Consider the following 18,728-nt stretch of genomic DNA (forward strand, 5'->3'; position numbering starts at 1 on the left):
TTTGTATCACGTCAGTCTTAGAATCATTCATAAATATCCCTTACCTTGGATGGGATGACAGTCTCTGGTGGTCTTCCTTAGAAATGATTGTTCCACACTGGGAGCTCTCTGGTGTGACCATTGCCTTGGATATATGGGCGTCTCTTTTCTTCCAGCAAGTACTAGAGAAGAGACTGATTGTAAAATAATCACCACTCCTGGATTTTACTGTTCACAGTCCAAATAGTTATGGTGAAATAGTTCTCATTTTATGTCAGGCGTCTTCAAGATAAACACTTTTCATTGTTAGTAGCAAGTATCCATTTAGGCTGGCATTCTGTAACCTTTCCATTAAAAAATAAAAATATTGTTGAGTTAAGGTAGTGTAGTTTCTTACCCAAATGGATGAGGTGCCTGTAGAAGGATGATAAGGCAGACTAATGATTTTAAAGTAATGCTACGCCTTTCCTTTGTGTCTTTGGAAAATGGTATGGTTTATTTAGAAAGATTTATTCCTCAGAGCCTTCCCAGAGTTCCATCTGACATTGGCCTTGCTGATAGATTCACATCATCAGTTTGCAGATTTTTTTACTTTGCTTACAAGATTTGTTTATTTTAACTCTTAGAGAGTGACATTCTGAATCTCCCTTTCTAAATCTACAGTAACACAAGCATCTATCTGTGAGTATTTTTTATGAATTCAAATAATCAAAATCACCAGTCAGAATTACTCTCCTGGGAACTCATAGGAACAGTTGATCTTGTCAGATGGAACCTAGAAAGCATGGATAGAGAATCTTTGATCAGAAGAAGAGATCTCCCTGCCCTCTCCTTGCTGAACACATCAGTTATACCTTTGTCAAGCACTTGTCCCCTTCCCTTTTTTGTTAAGAGCAATCACTGTGTAGTGGCCATGCCCCACTGCTTGTTTGTAAGCCCAGTGGGGGCAGGAGCCACTTCTTGTTCATTTTCACACACTAGGGACCTTGCATAACGATCTTCACGTTAATAGGAACTTAGTTATAATACTCTTTGTCGAATTGAAGTGAATTGACTTGTTACTGTTGGTCTAAAAGGCTTTTTCACCCACATCAGGTCTTGGACATGGCGGGTGTTTTGTCTGTGTTGGGTTTGGTTCCTGAGGTTTCTCAGCATAATTGGGATGCCTGTAGGTGTGCTTTGATGGTCAATCAATGAAATAATTCAATCTGTAAACATTTATTAATTTCCTACTGTGTGCCAGGCACTGTGCTAAGTGGTAGGGATACAAAAAGAAGCAAAGGACAGTCCATGCCCTCAAGCACCTTACTGTCTAAGGGGGCGAGACAACATAAGTATATATTGTACATAAATATATATATAACAAGCTACATATCAGAAAAATAAGAAATAATTAACCAGGAGGAGGCACTAGAAATAAGAGGAGTTGGGGAAGGCTTCCCATAGAAGGTGGGATTTTAGTTGGGATTTAATTCCATTAGTTTAAAGGACATCAGGGAGGTGGTAGGCAGAAACTTTCACGCTGGAGCCTAAACTTTCAGTCAATTTCTTTTATATCATCATATCTACAGTTCTGGACGTTGCAGTTTAGGATAAGCTGCATTGATAAGCTGCAGAGTGTCTAGAGGAAGATAATCAGGAAGGGGAAAGGTCTCGAGATCCTGCCATGGGAGGGAGCATTGGTCGAGGGGACTAGTGGTGGAAGAAGAGAAGACTCAGAGGGGGATTGGGGGGTGGTGAGGTCTGCCTTTAAGTGTTTGAAGTGTCAGAGAAAGCTTCCAGATGGCGAGAGCTGTCCATGGTTTGCCTCAAGAGTTAGTGGGTTTCCTTCCTCTTGGATGTCTTTAAACGGAGGCTGGATGATCACTCATCAGGCCTAGGAGAGCAATGGCTCCTTGTCTGTGGGGTTGGATCCTGTGGCTGTTGAGGTCCCTTCCACCACTCAAAGTCTCTGATTCCTTGAAGTAAAACCCTAATTGTCATCTCATTTGCTGTTGAAAGCTAGGGATGAGTCTCCTCCCCTGTGGCTCTGCCCATCATCCCTCTAACGTTCCAAACCAAAGACCTGACTCTGGCCACCTCTCCCTTTTCTCTTTGTATTCACAGTGCTCAGCCCAGCACTTGGCGCAGAGCAAAAACTTAATAAATGCCATTTCAGTTAATTCATTGACTCATTGATTCATTGTTGTCACCTTTCTGGAATAATTTCAGGTCTTCCTGTTACCTTTTGGTAGCAAGTTGGCAGCCAGCACTACCATGGCTAAGAGCTATCCCTGTGGATTCTGGGAGCAACTGGAAGTCCACGAGAAATAGTTAATTTCCATTTGTTAAAAACTCTAGCTTAAAGGCCTGCATCAAAGTAACTTTTTCTCCTTTTCCCCTTTCCCCTTTCCCCTTTCCCCTTTCCCCTTTCCCCTTTCCCCTTTCCCCTTTCCCCTTTCCCCTTTCCCCTTTCCCCTTCCCCCTTCCCCCTTCCCCCTTCCCCCTTCCCCCTTCCCCCTTCCCCCTTCCCCCTTCCCCCTTCCCCCTTCCCCCTTCCCCCTTCCCCCTTCCCCCTTCCCCCTTCCCCCTTCCCCCTTCCCCCTTCCCCCTTCCCCTTCTCCTTCTCCTTTTCTTTCTTTTCCTTTTCCTTTCCTATATCCAAGGAACCTGGAGCCAGTTACCCAACTGTACGTCAGCGTAGATGCCAGCACCAAAGATAGCCTGAAGAAAATTGACAGGCCGCTCTTCAGGGATTTCTGGCAAAGATTCCTTGACAGTTTAAGAGCCTTGGCTGCAAAGGTATGTGTTGAGAAAATGTCAGACCTACAACTTACACCTGTCACATCTGTTGTGCCTTGTGAGGTTCAGACCCAGGGCCATTACAGGTCATCCTATCTAACCTGCTCATTTTATCATCTCCATGTGGAATACAGAGTATATATAGAGTATATATAACTGTGCCTCATTGTGCCCTTGAAATGCTTGCCATATGGTTGGGTTGGAAAGACACAATTACAGACACACACATATGCATACATATACATATATGAGAAATACTCTGATTAAATGGGGATTTCATGGGTATAGGGAACTCTCAGGGGAGGAAACTCCCTCCACCAATGCAAGTAGACACCTTCTCTGTGGATTTTAGTTCTCGCATATTGAAGGGTTGAAGACTTGTCTGGGATTACGCAGCCAGCATGTGTCAGAGGTAGCCCTCAAACCTGCTTCTAAGACTGGCTTTCTGTCTCTTTTCTTAATACTAGCTAAATGTAACTATAAAACAGTTATCCAAGATGTTGTACCATGATGTGAATGATCTACAAATCCTCATCCTTCTGCTGGTAGGGATTCTGATAAAAAAACATTCTCACTTGCAGTAGTCCTCCAGACCCTACCTACCCATGGGCATCTCTTTACCCCATCTTGACCATCTGATTAGAGCTTGCACAGAGTCAGGGAGATCGATCATTACTCGTGCTAGAAAAATGAAACCCAGACCTAGATAGCCTCAGTGTAATGGGCATTGCACTAGTCTCTGCTCCTTTCTTGGTTTATTTGTGAAGGATGCTTGTGTGGAAGAGACCTTTATTTCTCTCAGAAACCTTTGCTCCTTGTTTCCTGACCTCACTTCTCATGTTCAGTCACATTTGCTTTAGTGGTCTCTGTGGCTGTGGTTAAATAAATAGCCCAGAAATCCTCCTGACTTCTAGTGGGATAGAAGGAGTGGGATTGGAGCCAGGGAATTTCACCTACATTCCAGGGATGTGGTTTTTGTATTTCAGTATAATTGGCTTCTTTTATAGTCCTTTGTCTTTTATTTCATACCCTTAAAAACATGCTTTTGAGAAGGGGTCTATAGGCTTCACCACACTGACTTCACCAAATGATGAAGAAACCCTGCTCTAGATCAGGGCTTCTTAAACTTTTTCCACTTGCAACCCCATCAGCTCTTCTTAAACCGTGAGTCATGACCCCATATGGGTTGTGACCCACAGTTCAAGAAGTGCTGCTCTGGATAAACTCCAGTGCACCTGGAATCTGTTTCCAGAATTAAATACAAGAAGTCAATGTCATAGAAGGGACAAATTTACAAAACAACTCCATGGATCGCCCCCTCCCCTTTTGGCCAAGGCTTTCCTTGCAGTGAGCTTGCCCTAGTCATGGCATTTGGGGCAGATGCAGAGAAACCCCAGAGTCCATTGAGGTCACCCTTTGCGGGATCAGAAATCCTCCGTGTGATGTCTTCACCATGGCCTTGGTCTGCTGCCACCAGTCTCCTGTCTTACAGGAACAAGTCCAATTCACTTTGTAAAACTGCCCACTCTGCACATCTGCTTACAATTCCCTGAGGCCATGAGTTTGGTGACTGCCCCTTTTCTTGGCTATCCCTGTTAGTTACTGACCTTCTTGTGGAATGCTATAGCCAGGAAACCCTTAGAGGCCACACATTTATAGATCAGATCTCTGCCATTTGTTAACACTGCTTCCCTTGTCTTTCTGTTGTGTTCCACCATTGGAACATAAGCTCCTGAAGGATGAGGATTATGTCATTGTTGGTTTTGTATTTTCAGCATCACAGACTTTTGCCAGGTTGGATGGAATTGGCTTGTGACAGGTTTCACATATTGTGAGAGGTGGAGGCATAACTTGAACTCAAGTTGTGTGGCTCCTTCTGAAGTGGGCTTTCTCATTACATCTCTGCCATGCCTGTCACACATGCAAGTCAATGTCAGGCCAAACGGACTCCCCAACCTGCCTTCTTTCTTTGAAGACGTATGCAAGGTGCCTGCAATGTTTTCATCAACCCAAATATTCAATGCCCAAGTACTCCATCAGTGTTCCTGTTGGTCACAGTAGGGTTAGGAACTGGTGCTAATAGGAATCTGAGTTTGAGGTACTTTTCACTATTTCCCAGCCCAAGCATATATTACCAGCATCATTATCATGAAACTCTAATTAGATTTGGAAAAGTCCCCTTTGGAGGTCTTGTTTGGTATCCATGGGGATTGAGCATCTGCTTTCCAAGTATTTGGTGCTGTTAAGACTTGAGCTGCTGCTTCCCAGACGTGTCTACCCCTGACATTAGAGAGAGCTATACCTTTTAGGAAGTTTCTCTAAATAAAGTGCTCAGTTAAGGTGGCAGCCTCTTGAATTTCTTGATGGAGCAGCTGGTACTGCATGATGTCAGGAAAGACTGCTGCTGCTGATTTTCAGAGTCCCAAAGACAGCCTTTGTGAGATGTAGCCCTTGAATCACAATTGGCAACAATCCTTATTAGGACAGTAATCTGATGGGTTTAAATTGATGCAGAAATACATAGATTTTATTTGTTCTAGTAGAATGGGATAGCAAATACAGGGTTTCCTTCTGAAATTTGTGTTTAAATTTTATTTACTTTTCTCTGGACAGAGAGTGTCGTTCAGTCAATAAGCATTTGTTAAACACCCACTGTGAGCCAGGCACTGTGCTAAGAGCTGGGGATACAAAAAGAGGCCAAGGACAGGCCCTGCCAGCAAGGAGCTTACAGTCTAATGGGGCTGCGTACAAACAAGCTAAGGACAGAATTAGTTGGTGGCAGGTGGCGGCGGGGAGACTTCTGGAACTCTAGGAAAGCAAGAGTTTTTTACAAATGGCTCAAGATGAAAAGTACTCCATTTTGGGTGGACTTGTCTCTCTTTTCCCTTGACTGTTGACAATCAGCTCCTTTTGTTTCTAGAGGCTCCTCTGTTGTCCTCTGAAGCAGTGAAATACATTGGATGCTGAATGGTCAAGGTGAACAGAATGAACAAATGGGTTGCCTATATTTTCCCTCCAAAGGCAGCTCTGTCAGAGAGGTGTCCTCTAGGACCAGAAATATCTTAGATATAAAACTCTGGCCACCATCCATCTTGGGCCATAGACTTTTATCAGCAGTGTGACTCAGTTTATTTTTGCCAATGTCCCATCACGGCAAGGTCAAGACTTGGGAGGACATTTAGGTGTTTAATCTTATTTTAGCCTTTTATAGTTAAGACAGCTATTCCCTAGCCCTCAATAAATATTTTCACTCTTCACAGAAGTAAAGGATCTTATTTTGCTCCCCATGCATTGCTGGATGTCAGAATTTGGACAGTAGCACTGTTTTTAGAGAATTGTGTGTGGTTTGTATCACTGACAAATGTGGGTGCCAAGTAGGTTTCTTCATAAGACCGATATGTTAATTGGAACAGGACAGCCAAGAACCTAGTTTACAAACCAAACTCAGTGCTGTCACACATGGACCATAACTAGGTGATGTCTTAGTGGCAGAGTGCTGGGGGTTTACTTGGAAATTACAGTATTGAAGGTTTATTAGGAAGCTGAGTTGGGCATCTGACTCAGGGCACCATGTTGTAGTGGCCAGAGAACAGCGTTTGGTTAGAGGACTGACCTGGGGTAAGGAGCCACAGAACCTTTCTGGGCTCAGTTTCCTTATCTGTCAAATGAAAGAGTTGGATTAGCTGATCTTTCAGTCCATTCCAGCTGTAATTGGTGTGTGTGCATGTGCACATATGTGTGTAGGGGTGATGGAGGGGAGGAAGGGATAAAGAGAAGAGTAAGGGAGAAAGGAGGGAGGGTGAGAGAGAAATAAAGGGAGAGAGAGTGAGAATGAATATATGTCCGAGGGTTGGGAGAGGGTATGAAGTTTTTATCCGCCCTTTCTCTAAGCAAGGACATATGGACAGGCCTTTTCACAGCTTCTCAACTTGATTACATTTTTTGAGTTGGGAAGGATTCCATGAGCTCAGCTTCCTTCTCTTCCAAGGAAGTGACCACTGAGGCCTTTGGGGCTGTGAGCAGCAAGCCTGTATGAGCTTGGTTCCCATTTAGCTCAGTAATTGTCATTTCCAGAGTGTGATATGTGCTGTCTCTAATGTGCTAACGGGAAAAATTTTATTTGACTGGTTTCTCCTCCTTAATCTTTATTCAGATGGCCTTGAAAATGAATGCTTCAGTTTGAGAAACATGATGGAGAAAAGGGAGGGAATTAAGAGGGACTAGAAATGCTTTTAAAAATAGCCTGTGGAGACTTAGATAATGACTGGTTTTAGTGCCACATCTTTTAGAATTCAGTATTGGATGAGCTAATGAATGGCAGATCCAAGTCAATCGAATGGGCCAACTAAACTGGGGCGTGGTTTTCGATAAATGAAATAGGCTTTTGTTGTCATTCATTTGTTTTTCAGTCATGTCTGACCCTTCATGACCCCATTTGAGGTTTCTTGGCAGAGATACTAGAGTGATTTTTCATTCATTTCTCCAGCTTGTTTTGCAGATGAGGAAACTAAGGCAAGCAGGGTTAGTGACTTGCCCAGGGTTACACTAGTAAGTATCTGAGGCTGAATTTGAACCCAGGTCTTGACTCCAGGCCTAGTACTCTATCTACTGCACCACATAGCTGCTCAAAATAGGCTTTATATAAGGCTATAGATTTAGTTGGTCAGTCAATAAACATTTATAAAAAACTACGTACTAGGTACTGGGCTAAGCACTGTGGATTCAGAAAGAGGCAAAGGATAGTGTCTGTCCTTAAGGAGCTTACAGTTTAACAGGGAAGACAATATGCAAACAAATCTGTACAAGGTGAGCTATGTACTGGATGAACAGGAAATGAAAGAAAGAGAGAAAGAGAGAGAGAGGGAGGGGGAGAGAGAGAGGAAGAAAGAGGAAGAGAGACAGAGACAGAGAGAGGGAGAGAGACAGAGAGAGACAGAGGCAGAGAGAGGGGGGGGGGGAGAGAGAGAGAGACAGAGAGAGAGACAGAGAGAGAGAGAGAGAGAAGGCACCAGAGTTAAGATGGGCGGGGGAAGACTTCCTGTAGAAGAGAAAGAAGCTGGGGAAGTCAGTGGTTGGTATGGAGGAGGGAGAGCACTCTTGCAGCCCAGAGATGGAGAGTCTTGTTTGTGGAATCATCAGGAATCTGGAGTCACTGGATGGAAGAAAACATGTTAGGGAGTAGGGGTCAAGAAGACTGGAGAGGTGGGAGGGAATCCTGTGGTGAGGGGCTTTGAATACCAGACAGAGTGTGCTCCTGGAGGCAATAAGGAGCCAGTGCAGTTTATTGATGGGGGAGGGGTGTGTGTGATGTGGTCAGACCTGTGCTTTAGGAGAATCACTTTAATGGCTGAATGAAGAAGGGACTAGAGTGGAGAGACACTTGAGGCAGGCAGACCCCCTAGCACCATGGTAATCTAGGTGTGAGGTGATAAGGATTGGCACTAGAGGACTGGCAGCAGCAGAGGAGAGAAGGGGTGTTCGTGAGATGTGTTGTGAAGGTGAAATCAGCAGGCCTTGGTGCCATATTGGATATGGAAGGTGAGAGATAGTGAGGAATTCAGGGTGACTCCTAAGTTGTGAGCCTTTGGGATGGAGGATGGTATTGTCCCCTGTAGTAACAGGGAGTGGATTTGTGGAGAAAGGTGAATTTGGTTTTGGGCATATTGAGTTTCGGATGTCTACTGGACATCCAGTTGGAGGAGGCAATGAAAGGTAACAAAAGGACCACTCAGCTTCGGTTTCTTTACCTGCAGTCCATGAACTTGTTTTGATAGCTGTATTTCAATTAATTGTTTTCCTTTGAAATCCTGTGTACTTTATTTTATGCATTTAGAAACATGGTTTCAAGAAGGGATGCATTGGCTTCACCAGATTGCCAGAGGGATCCAGGATATAGCAACTCCTGACTTAGTCCAAGGTACCCATTTCACCCAGGAGGAAACTGAGGCCCAGAGAGGGGAGCTTTTTTTCTCCAGGGTCACATCAGTAGTAAGATGGCAAAGTTGGGATTTGGACCCAGGTCTGTTGACTGCAAAGCAAGAGTTCTTTCCATTACACTGTTGTCTAATACACATATACAGACATGTACATACATACAAACTTACATATGTATGTTTGCATAGCCAAATATATAAATAAAGGTTTGGGGTTTTTTAGGTTAATAGATACTTTGGGGTTTGAACAAATCTGACTTGTGTGCCATATTTCTAGGCTTATAGAGGAATAAAAAGCTTTTAACAATACCAGAAAACTTAAAAAATCTTCAGATTGGGAGAAGAAAATGAATGAACCTCATAGAGTACTTTTAGATGGTTGGGATTTGTTATAATTCTAGGTATATGACAAGATTATACTGAATATTAAACACACAGATTGACTAAACTGCTGTGCAGGGTGATAGTAGATGGATTTAATGGGTCTCAGTTTCCCATTTCCTGCTCATCTCCAGCTGAACCGAACCTCCTTGGGTTTTCTATAGGAAGTCACTTTATAGTCTCCCTTCTCTCTGTGTTTCCCTGTCAGTAAACATAGGTGCCCTTTAAGAAAATTCATTGAGTTGAATGGAGTACACGAACTCGGATGCTTTGTCTCTTGGTTGTCCACATGAAACTGGGCAGATACATCAACAGAAGCCATGGAGGTGATCTAATGAAGTCACACTGGGAGCTTTGCTGACCCTAAGGACCGTGAGGAAAAGTCCTTCCCCTGAGGATGGCTGAATCTCCCTCTGGGACTGGATGTCAGCTTTATTGCTTGCAGAAGCCCTTGGGCATCTCTTTCTGCTGTGTCCCTGAGCCTTAATCATCACATATCTTTCCCAGTTTCTTAGGAGGCATGCCTCAGAAAATTTGCTGGGTTGCCAAGCAAGAAGCAAGCCTTCCCACAGCTTTCAGACTGAATATCTGAATCCATTTAATGCTTGACGGAAAAGGAGATTAAGGAGCCGGGTTGGGCCTCCTTTGTGTTGGTGGTAAGTGAGGATGCTCAGGTTTGCAGCTCAGAGTGCTTCTCCAAACCCAATCCATTGTTTTTTCTTTCCCTGTGCTTGGCCAGAGGATAAAACTCACGATTGCTTTCCTCCTATTCGATTTTTATACAAGGTAAAAACAAGATTTCATGAATTTGAATTGACACCATAAATCAGTCGAGTTCTGGGAAACGATTTCCTTTTCTTGTAGCTACAAGATAAATGATGAATGATGCCATTTCTGTGGATCTCCATGATTGGGGATGTTACCTTAGAAGTACAGTTTGGAATGAAAATGGGAGAAATCTGTTTCTCTTCTCTCTAAGATGCAAGTGATGTCTGAATATTTTCCTTGTCCCTGTCGTGCCACTTATGTGGGTAGATTTCTCATATTCCCTTCGGGTAACATGGAAGCTCTTTGAGGGAAATGATTGTCTTTTTAAATTTTTGTATTCCTGCTCTGCCTAACTCAGTGTTCTGTGAATGCTTGTTGAACTGGGTTGAACAGAATGAGCTTAATTTTAAAGTCTGTGGTCTGAGCTCATCTTCAGAGGTAGCTAAATGTCACGGTGTATAGAGTACTGTACTCAGGAACACCTGAGTTTGAATCTGGCTTCAGTTCTGACTGGCTGTGTGACCCTGGGCAGATCAGTTAGCTTCTGTCTGCCTCAATTTCCTCATCTCTGAAATGGGGATACCAGTAGCCCCTATGTCCCAGGGTTGTTATGAAGATCAAATAGGATGACACACAAAGTGCTTTGTAAACCTTAAATGAGAGCTATTATTGTATTTTTATAAATACGAGCTATTATTAAGCTCATCATTCTTATTGTGGACAGCAGCTAATAGTCCTACAGAGGTTATTTTACAGCCACAAAAACCAGCGTTTAAACTGTTGGCTAAGAAATCTTGGAGCAGTCTTCCTCTTCAACCATAATTGTGCTATTTCTGCGGGTTAGCAACAACTGTGCCCTGTTTCTGGGACCCTGAATGGTGTCCAGGTGTTTTCCTCACAGACATCCCTGTGAGGGCAGTCCCTTAGAAGGGACCTCCATGAAATATTCACGAAGAACTTTGCGCCTCATATCTCCACTCTGCCGAGGGCCTGGCTCATGCTCTCTAAATTAGTCAGGGCCTCAGTTCTTCGTGGCTGCCTGAATTGAACTTGGTTCTGGCAGATGCTCATGTTTAGAGGGTGTGAGGAGAGCGGGGTGAAGCGATTGGAGGGTGCTGCGGGGCCAGCTCATATTTTTAGGAAATCCAAGTGTACAATCTGCAGCAGATGTTGAAATCAGTAACCAACTCTGTGTCACTTTCAATTTAGAAAGCTGTCTGGTGTGCACAGAGCCGCTTTTCTGTTACCGGCTGTTTGCTGTTTCTGATGCCTCGTGGACAAGATTCATTGATGTAATTGTTTTGAATCTAAGTAAGCCACATGTCATAAGGAGAGGTGCAGTATTTAGTTAAATAAGGTTATTGATGCCTGCCAAAGTTTCAACAGACTATTCAGTTGGCAGCAGAACATTAAAAAAAGTGGAAAATCCCAGTTTTCTTTTGTAGATGTTTGTTTCTAGCTTGGTTTTTTTGTATCACCTTCATTTCGGAATTTATGCTTCCCTCTCCTGTCCCCAGAGAGTTATCCTTTGTAGCAAAGAACAAAAGAGAAGCGGAGACGTGCAGTCAACACAGCTGACAGGATATGTTGTGTTCCACACCCATAGTCCTCCGCCTCCGAAAAGTGAGGAGGGAGGTGTATTTTCTCCTCTTTTGTGATGGCAAAGCTAGATCCTTATAACCACTGCATTCAGGTTCTTTTTTTTGTTGTTGTTGTTGTTTCCATTTGTTGTAGTTATTGGGTATATAGTACCCAGTTTTGTTTATTTCACTTCGAATCATTTCATCTCTGCATGCCCCTCCTCTTCTGAATTCTTCATAGTCACTGTTTCTTTTAATTTTTTTTTTAAATTTTTTTATTTAACTTTTAACATTTATTTTCACAAAATTTTGGGTTACAAATTTTCTCCCCTTTTATCCCCTCCCCCCCCATACCCAAGCATTCTAGTTGCCCCTGTGACCAATCTGCTCTCTCCTCTATCCTCCCTCCCTGCCCTTGTCTCCGTCTTCTCTTTTGTCCTGTAGGGCCAGATAGCTTTCTTAACCCCTTAACCTGTATTTCTTATTTCCCAGTGGTAAGAACATTACATTTGATCCTAACACTTTGAGTTCCAACTTCTTTAGCTCCCTCCCTCCCCACCCCTTCCCCTTGGAAGACAAGCAATTCAATATAGGCCAAATCTGTGTAGTTTTGCAAATGATTTCCATACTAGTTGTGTTGTATGGGACTAACTATATTTCCCTCCATCCTATCCTGTCCCCCATTACTTCTATTCTCTTAAGATCCTTTCCCTCCCCATGAGTGTCGGCCTCGGATTGCATTCTCCTCCCCTCCATCCTCCCCCCCGACCCTGCTTGTGCCCCTGTCCCCCACTCTCCTGTATTATGAGATAGGTTTTCCTATCAAAATGAGTGTGCATTTTATTCTTTCCTTTAGTGGAATGTGATGAGAGTAGACCTCATGTTTTTCTCTTGCCTCCCCTCTTTATCCCTCCACTAATAAGTCTTTTGCTTGCCTCTTTTATGAGAGATAATTTGCCCCATTCAACTTCTCCCTTTCTCCTCCCAATATTTCTCTCTCACTGCTTGATTTCATTTTTTTTTTTAAGATATGATCCCATCCTCTTCAAATCACTCTGTGCACTCTATCTCTATGTATGTGTGCGTGTGTGCATGTGTGTGTGTGTGTACTCCCACCCAGTACCCAGATACTGAAATGTTTCAAGAGTTACAAATATTGTCTTTCCATGTAGGAATGTAAACAGTTCCAACTTTAGTAAGTCCCTTATGACTTCTCTTTGCTGTTCACCTTTTCATGGTTCTCTTCATTCTTGTGTTAGAAAGTCAAATTTTCTTTCCAGCTCTGGTCTTTTCATCAAGAAAATTTGAAAATCCTCTATTTCATTGAAAGACCATTTTTTTTCCTGAAGTATTATACTCAGTTTTGCTGGGTAGGTGATTCTTGGTTTTAGTCCTAGTTCCTTTGACTTCTGGAATATCCTATTCCATTCCCTTCGATCCCTTAATGTAGAGGCTGCTAGATCTTGTGATATCCTGATTGTATTTCCACAATACTTGAATTGTTTCTTTCTAGCTGCTTGCAATATTTTCTCTTTCACCTGGGAATTCTGGAATTTGGCCACAATGTTCCTAGGAGTTTCTCTTTTTGAATCTCTTTCATGCGATGTTCTGCGGATTCCTTGAATATTTATTTTGCCCTCTGGTTCTAGAATCTCAGGGCAGTTTTCCTTGATAATTTCATGGAAGATGATGTCTAGGCTCTTCTATTGATCATGGCTTTCAGGTAGTCCCGGAATTTTTACATTGTCTCTCCTGATTCTATTTTCCAGGTCAGTTGTTTTTCCAATAAGATATTTCACATTATCTTCCATTTTTCGAATCTGCGCGGTATGTTCTGAGATATCTGTCTTTCTCATAAAGTCCTTAGCGTCCATCTGTACCGTTCCAGTTTTGAAAGAACTATTTTCTTCAGTGAGCTTTTGAATCTCCTTTTCCATTTGGCTAATTCTGCTTTTGAAAGCATTCTTCTCCTCATTGGCCTTTTGAACCTCTTTTGCCAATTGAGTTAGGCTAGTTTTCAAGGTGTTAATTTCTTCACCCTTTTTTTGGTTCTCCTTTAGCAGGGAGCTGATCTGCTTTTCATGCTTCTCTTTCATCCCTCTCATTTCTCTTCCCAGTTTTTCCTCCACCTCTCTAACTTGATTTTCAAAATTCTTTTTGAGCTCTTCCATGGCCTGAGCCCATTGGGTGGGCTGGGGCACAGAATCCTCGATTTCTGTGTCTTTGCCTGATGGTAAGCATTGTTCTTCCTCATCAGAAAGGAAGGGAGGAAATGCCTGTTCACCAAGAAAGTACCCTTCAGTAGTTTTATTTCTTTTCCCTTTTTTGGGCATTCTCCCCAGCCAGTGGCTTGACCTCTGAATATTCTCCTCACACCCACCTCACCTCCTGATCCTCCCAGCCAGCGTTTGGGGACTGGGATTCAAATGCTGCTTCCCGCCTTAGGGCTTTTGGCGGGGGCAGGGCTGCTATTCAGTGTGAGAATTAAGTTCAGATGGTCAGGTTGGGGCAGGGCCGCCTCTCAGGCACCGTTCCCTCGGGGAGTTTATGCACAGACCTGCCACAATGGATCCAGGCTCCCGGTTGCTTGGGGAGCCCCTGTCTGCAGCCACCTCTCAGCTTCTATCTCCCGGGGGGGCCCAAGCCATGGGGGCACCCCACTCCCCTCTCGACCGGCCAAAGAGACTCTCTCACTGACCCTCGTCACCTGTGGGTGGGGGGGCTTGTGCCGCCGCTGGATATCTCATCCCTGAAGCCTGCTCGGATCTGTACCTCTCAGACCCCCGGCTGCCGCAGGTCTGGACTGGGCTCCGTGTCTGCAGCGCGACAGACCTTTTGTGAGAGGTTTGCAGGTCCCTCTGTGGGTGGAGGGACCCGCGTGGCCGCTGGAGATCCCGTCTCCATAGCCCGCTCGGATCTTTTCCTCACGGTGTCGCGGCTGCTGCAGGGCTGCACTCTGCTCCCCGTCCCGGCGCCCAGTCCGCAGCGCGAAGGACCCCCCGCGAGAGGTTTGCAGGTCTCTCCGGAACAGAAATCTCCCTCGCTCCAATATTCCGTGGCCTCTGGGTGCAGAATTCGCCGTGAGTTACTCCCCTCTAGCCGTTCTGTGGGTTGTGGGTTCGGAGCTATGTGTATGTGTGTCTTTCTACTCCGCCATCTTGGCTCCGCCTCCATAGTCACTGTTTCTTACTGCCTGGTAATATTCCATGATGTTTGGCCATCTCACAGATGACAAGCACCTTCTTTGTTCACAGTTTTCAAAGGGCAAGGAGACTTTATTGACTGTTTTTTATTATAATTCCACATTGATTTCCTGGGCTGTTGGACCAGATCGCATCCAACTCTGATAGCATTGTGTTACCAGGTCAGTCTTTCCACAGCCCCTCCTCCATTGACCACATGAAGACTTCTACAAATCTGTAAATTTCCTGTCTTGCTTTTATAATTGGTCCTGGGCCCTCCCTTTCTTGAGAAAATGAAAAGTGTTTATTAGGTAAAATGGAAAAGCAGATTTAAGGTAGGCACCAGACTTTTCTTAGGCATTTTTCTAGACCTGTTTTCTCATTCCCACATGTTATCCCAAACACTAGGCTTAAAATGAAGGGGAGAGGGATGTAAGCATCTTTTTGTATTGATTTTTACTGTGAGGAGAGGAGGAGAAATAAGCTTGACTTGGAAATGAAGATGAGATAAAAACAAACGACGGCGCCTACACCTGAAGAAGGATCCTTGTCTCTTTCCTACTGTGGCTCTTTCTGGAGACTGATGTATTCGAGGGCCGTGTGAAGAGTTTTCAATTTTTAACTCCACTGATTTTCATTGTTAAGCCAGGTCGATTGGGAAGCCACTATGATAACTTTCTTCTGTTCTTGCCCACCCTCCGCTCCTGTATTATATTGGAACTTTTGGGGTTTTATTATTTTTATATGTCTTGTGCCTTAGCACATGCCTGAGCCTCAGTCGGCCCTTAATAAATGCTTATCAACTGATGGTGATATATCTGTGACACCCCGCAGTAGTCTTTCTAGTGCACAACCATGTAACTCCACTGCTCAGAGCTTGCCTGTGGCTCCTTGGTCCATTTCCTTCAGAATTAATTACAAGTAGCCCCCAACATTCTGGGCCTCATACATTTTTTCGCAGCAACATTTCAGGGTATTTTCTCTAACCTGCTCTCCTTCTCTGTCTCCCTCTCTTTCCTTTCAGAAATGCTCCCCCTTCCTCTAGGTTTGGGCCTCCTCCATCAAGTCCTCTGACCATCCCTCACTCTGAGGATCCCACTGTCTCTGGGCAGTCTCTTCCTTGTCCTCATCTTCCTCAAGAGTTTCTCCATTACATGGCTCGCTCCTCCCTCTAGCATCTAACACAGTGTCTTCCTTGAACATAGTAGGCATTTAATAGATGTTATTGAATTGAACTGAATTAATTTACCTTAAAGGCCAATGGCCTGTGATAAATATCACAGGGGTATTTGTACCTTTTTAAGCTTCTGAACTGAAGCATCTGGAATCAGGAAGACCTGAGTCTTTTCTGGCAAGTAACTGACCCTCAGTCAGCCTCAGTTTTCACATCTGTCAAATGGAGTTAGTAATATATCCCCTGCCTCACAGGGTGGTGGTGAGGATCCAAAGAGATAACATCTGTAAAGGAACTTTGGACACCTTAACAAGCTTTACAGTTTTAGCTATTACAGAAACCTGCAGAATTGGGAAAGCCAGTCAGTGGTGGCCATTTTCTTTTCTTTTTTTTTTTTTTTTTTTAATGTTTAACAATCACTGCCATACAATTGAGATTTTATCCCCCCCCCACTTACCCCCCACTACCCCCCTCCCTCCCCACGACTGCATACAATTCTGTATAGATTCTACATATACTTTCCTATTGAGTATATTTTCACTATAGTCATGCTATGTAGTCAGACTAAAATGAATGAAAGAAATCGTATAACAAATCAGAACATGATACACAAACACATACACATACACAAACATGATCTGCTACATTTTGTGAGTGACTTCCATATTTCTTTCTCTGAGTGTGGAAGGCATTTTGCCTTGAGAACCACCTTTGGGATTTTTTTTTTTTTATAAGAAGTTTTTGCGTTATTACAAAATTCCAAGTCTACCAGAAAAAACTCACACACTGTGGTCATTGCTGTGCACAAAGTTCTCCTGGTTCTGCTCCTTTCACTCAGCATCAGATCATATAAGTCCTTCCAGGCCTCTCTGAAGTCTTCTTGTTCATTATTTCTTATGGTACAATAGTACTCCATTACATTCATAATTTATTCAGCCATTCCCCAATTGATGGACATCCCCTTGACTTCCAGTTTTTGGCAACTACATAGAGTGCTGCTATAAATATTTTTGTACATGTGGGACCCTTTCCCATTTTTATGATCTCTTGGGGATATAGTCCTAGTAGCGATATTGCTGGGTCAAAGGGTATGCACATTTTTGTAGCCCTTTGGGCATAGTTCCAAATTGCTCTCCAGAATGGTTGGATACGCTCGCAGCTCCACCAACAATGAATTAGTGTTCCAACTCTCCCACATCCTCTCCAGCATTTATCATTTTCTTGTTCTGTCATGTTTGCCAATCTTATAGGTGTGATGTGGTACCTCAGAGTTGTTTTGATTTGCATCTCTCTAATCAATAGTGATTTAGAGCATTTTTTCATATGATTATAGATAGCTTAAATTTCTTCCTCTGAAAATTGCCTGTTCATATCCTTTGACCATTTATCAATTGGGGAATGACTTGTATGATTATACATTTGGGTCAGTTCTCTATATATTCTAGAAATGAGGCCTTTATCCCCAAGCTTAGCTGTAAAAATTCTTTCCCAATTTACTATATCCCTCCGGATTTTGGTTGCATTGGGTTTGGTTGTGCAAAAACTTCTCAGTTTAATGTAATCAAAGTTATCCATTTTGCATTTCATAATGCTTTCTATCTCTCCTTTAGTAAAGAATTCTTCCCTTCTCCATAGATCTGATAAGTACACTATTCCTTGCTTCTCCAGTTTATTCATGGTATCAATCTTTATACCTAAATCATGTACCCATTTGGACTTTATTCTTGTGTACGGTGTCAGGTAAGGGTCTATGCCTAATTTCCGCCACACTGTTATCCAGTTTTCCCAGCAATTTTTGTCAAACACTGAGTTCTTATCCCAGAAGCTGGGGTCCTTGGGTTTATCAAACAGAAGGTTGCTATATTCCTTGCCTACTGCATCTTGAGTGCCAAGTCTATTCCACTTGTCTACCTCTCTGTTTCTTAGCCAATACCAAGTGGTTTTGATAACTGCTGCTTTATAGTACAGTTTGAGGTCTGGTAGCGCTAGGCCACCTTCCCAAGCATTTCTTTTCATTAGTCCCTTTGATATTCTGGACCTTTTGTTTTTCCAAATGAATTTTGATATTATTTTATCCAGCTCTAGAAAGTAATTGTCTGATAGTTTAATTGGTATGGCACTAAATAAGTATATTAATTTAGGTAGAATTGTCATTTTTATTATATTAGCACGGCCTACCCATGAGCAACTAATGTTTTTCCACTTACTTAAATCTGACTTTATTTGTGCAAAAAGTGTCTTGTAATTGTGTTCATATAATCCCTGGGTTTGTTTTGGCAGGTAGACTCCTAAGTATTTTATACTGTCTACCCTAGCTTTAAATGGGATTTCTCTATCTCTTGCTGTTGGACTTTGTTGCTAATATATAGGAATGCAGAAGATTTGTGTGGGTTTATTTTGTAACCTGCAACTTTGCCAAAGTTGTTTATTAATTCAAGTAATTTTTTACTTGAATCTCTGGGATTCTCTAGGTAAATCATCATATCATCTGCAAAGAGTGATAACTTAGTTTCTTCTTTGGCTATTCTTATTCCTTGAATATCTTTATCTTGTCTAATTGCTACAGCTAACATTTCTAGTACCATATTGAATAATAGTGGTGATAATGGACAACCTTGTTTCACCCCTGATCTTATTGGGAATGCATCTAGCTTATCCCCATTGCATATAATACTTGCTGAAGGTTTTAGATAGATACTGCTTATTATTTTATGGAAAGTTCCCTTTATTCCTACGTTCTCCAGTGTTTTTAGTAGGAATGGGTGTTGTATTTTGTCAAAAGCTTTTTCTGCATTTATTGAGATAATCATGTGGTTTTTGTTAGCTTTGAGTGGTGGCCATTTTCATTAGAATGTAGCATGCTCAGTAATGTGAATCTCTTGAGAGAAACCAAAAAGCAGATGAGCAAGTCTGTTTGCCAAAGGTGGTTTTAACATTTTCTATATGTCAC

At 42.8% G+C, this 18,728-nt stretch overlaps 1 protein-coding gene across 4 annotated transcripts in view; it reads left to right on the top strand.

Moving 5' to 3' along the window:
- The window catches only part of TYW1B (tRNA-yW synthesizing protein 1 homolog B), a 247,718-nt gene that overhangs the window by 128,050 nt on the left and 100,940 nt on the right, over positions 1-18,728 (top strand). For all 4 annotated transcript variants that reach the window (XM_072640105.1, XM_072640106.1, XM_072640107.1 and 1 more), the window contains one exon: positions 2,625-2,760. In XM_072640105.1, coding sequence (XP_072496206.1) covers positions 2,625-2,760 — 136 coding nt within the window. The remainder of the gene's footprint in view (positions 1-2,624; positions 2,761-18,728) is intronic.

This window comes from Notamacropus eugenii, chromosome 2, assembly GCF_028372415.1.
Source record: "Notamacropus eugenii isolate mMacEug1 chromosome 2, mMacEug1.pri_v2, whole genome shotgun sequence".
NCBI lineage: Eukaryota > Metazoa > Chordata > Mammalia > Diprotodontia > Macropodidae > Notamacropus > Notamacropus eugenii.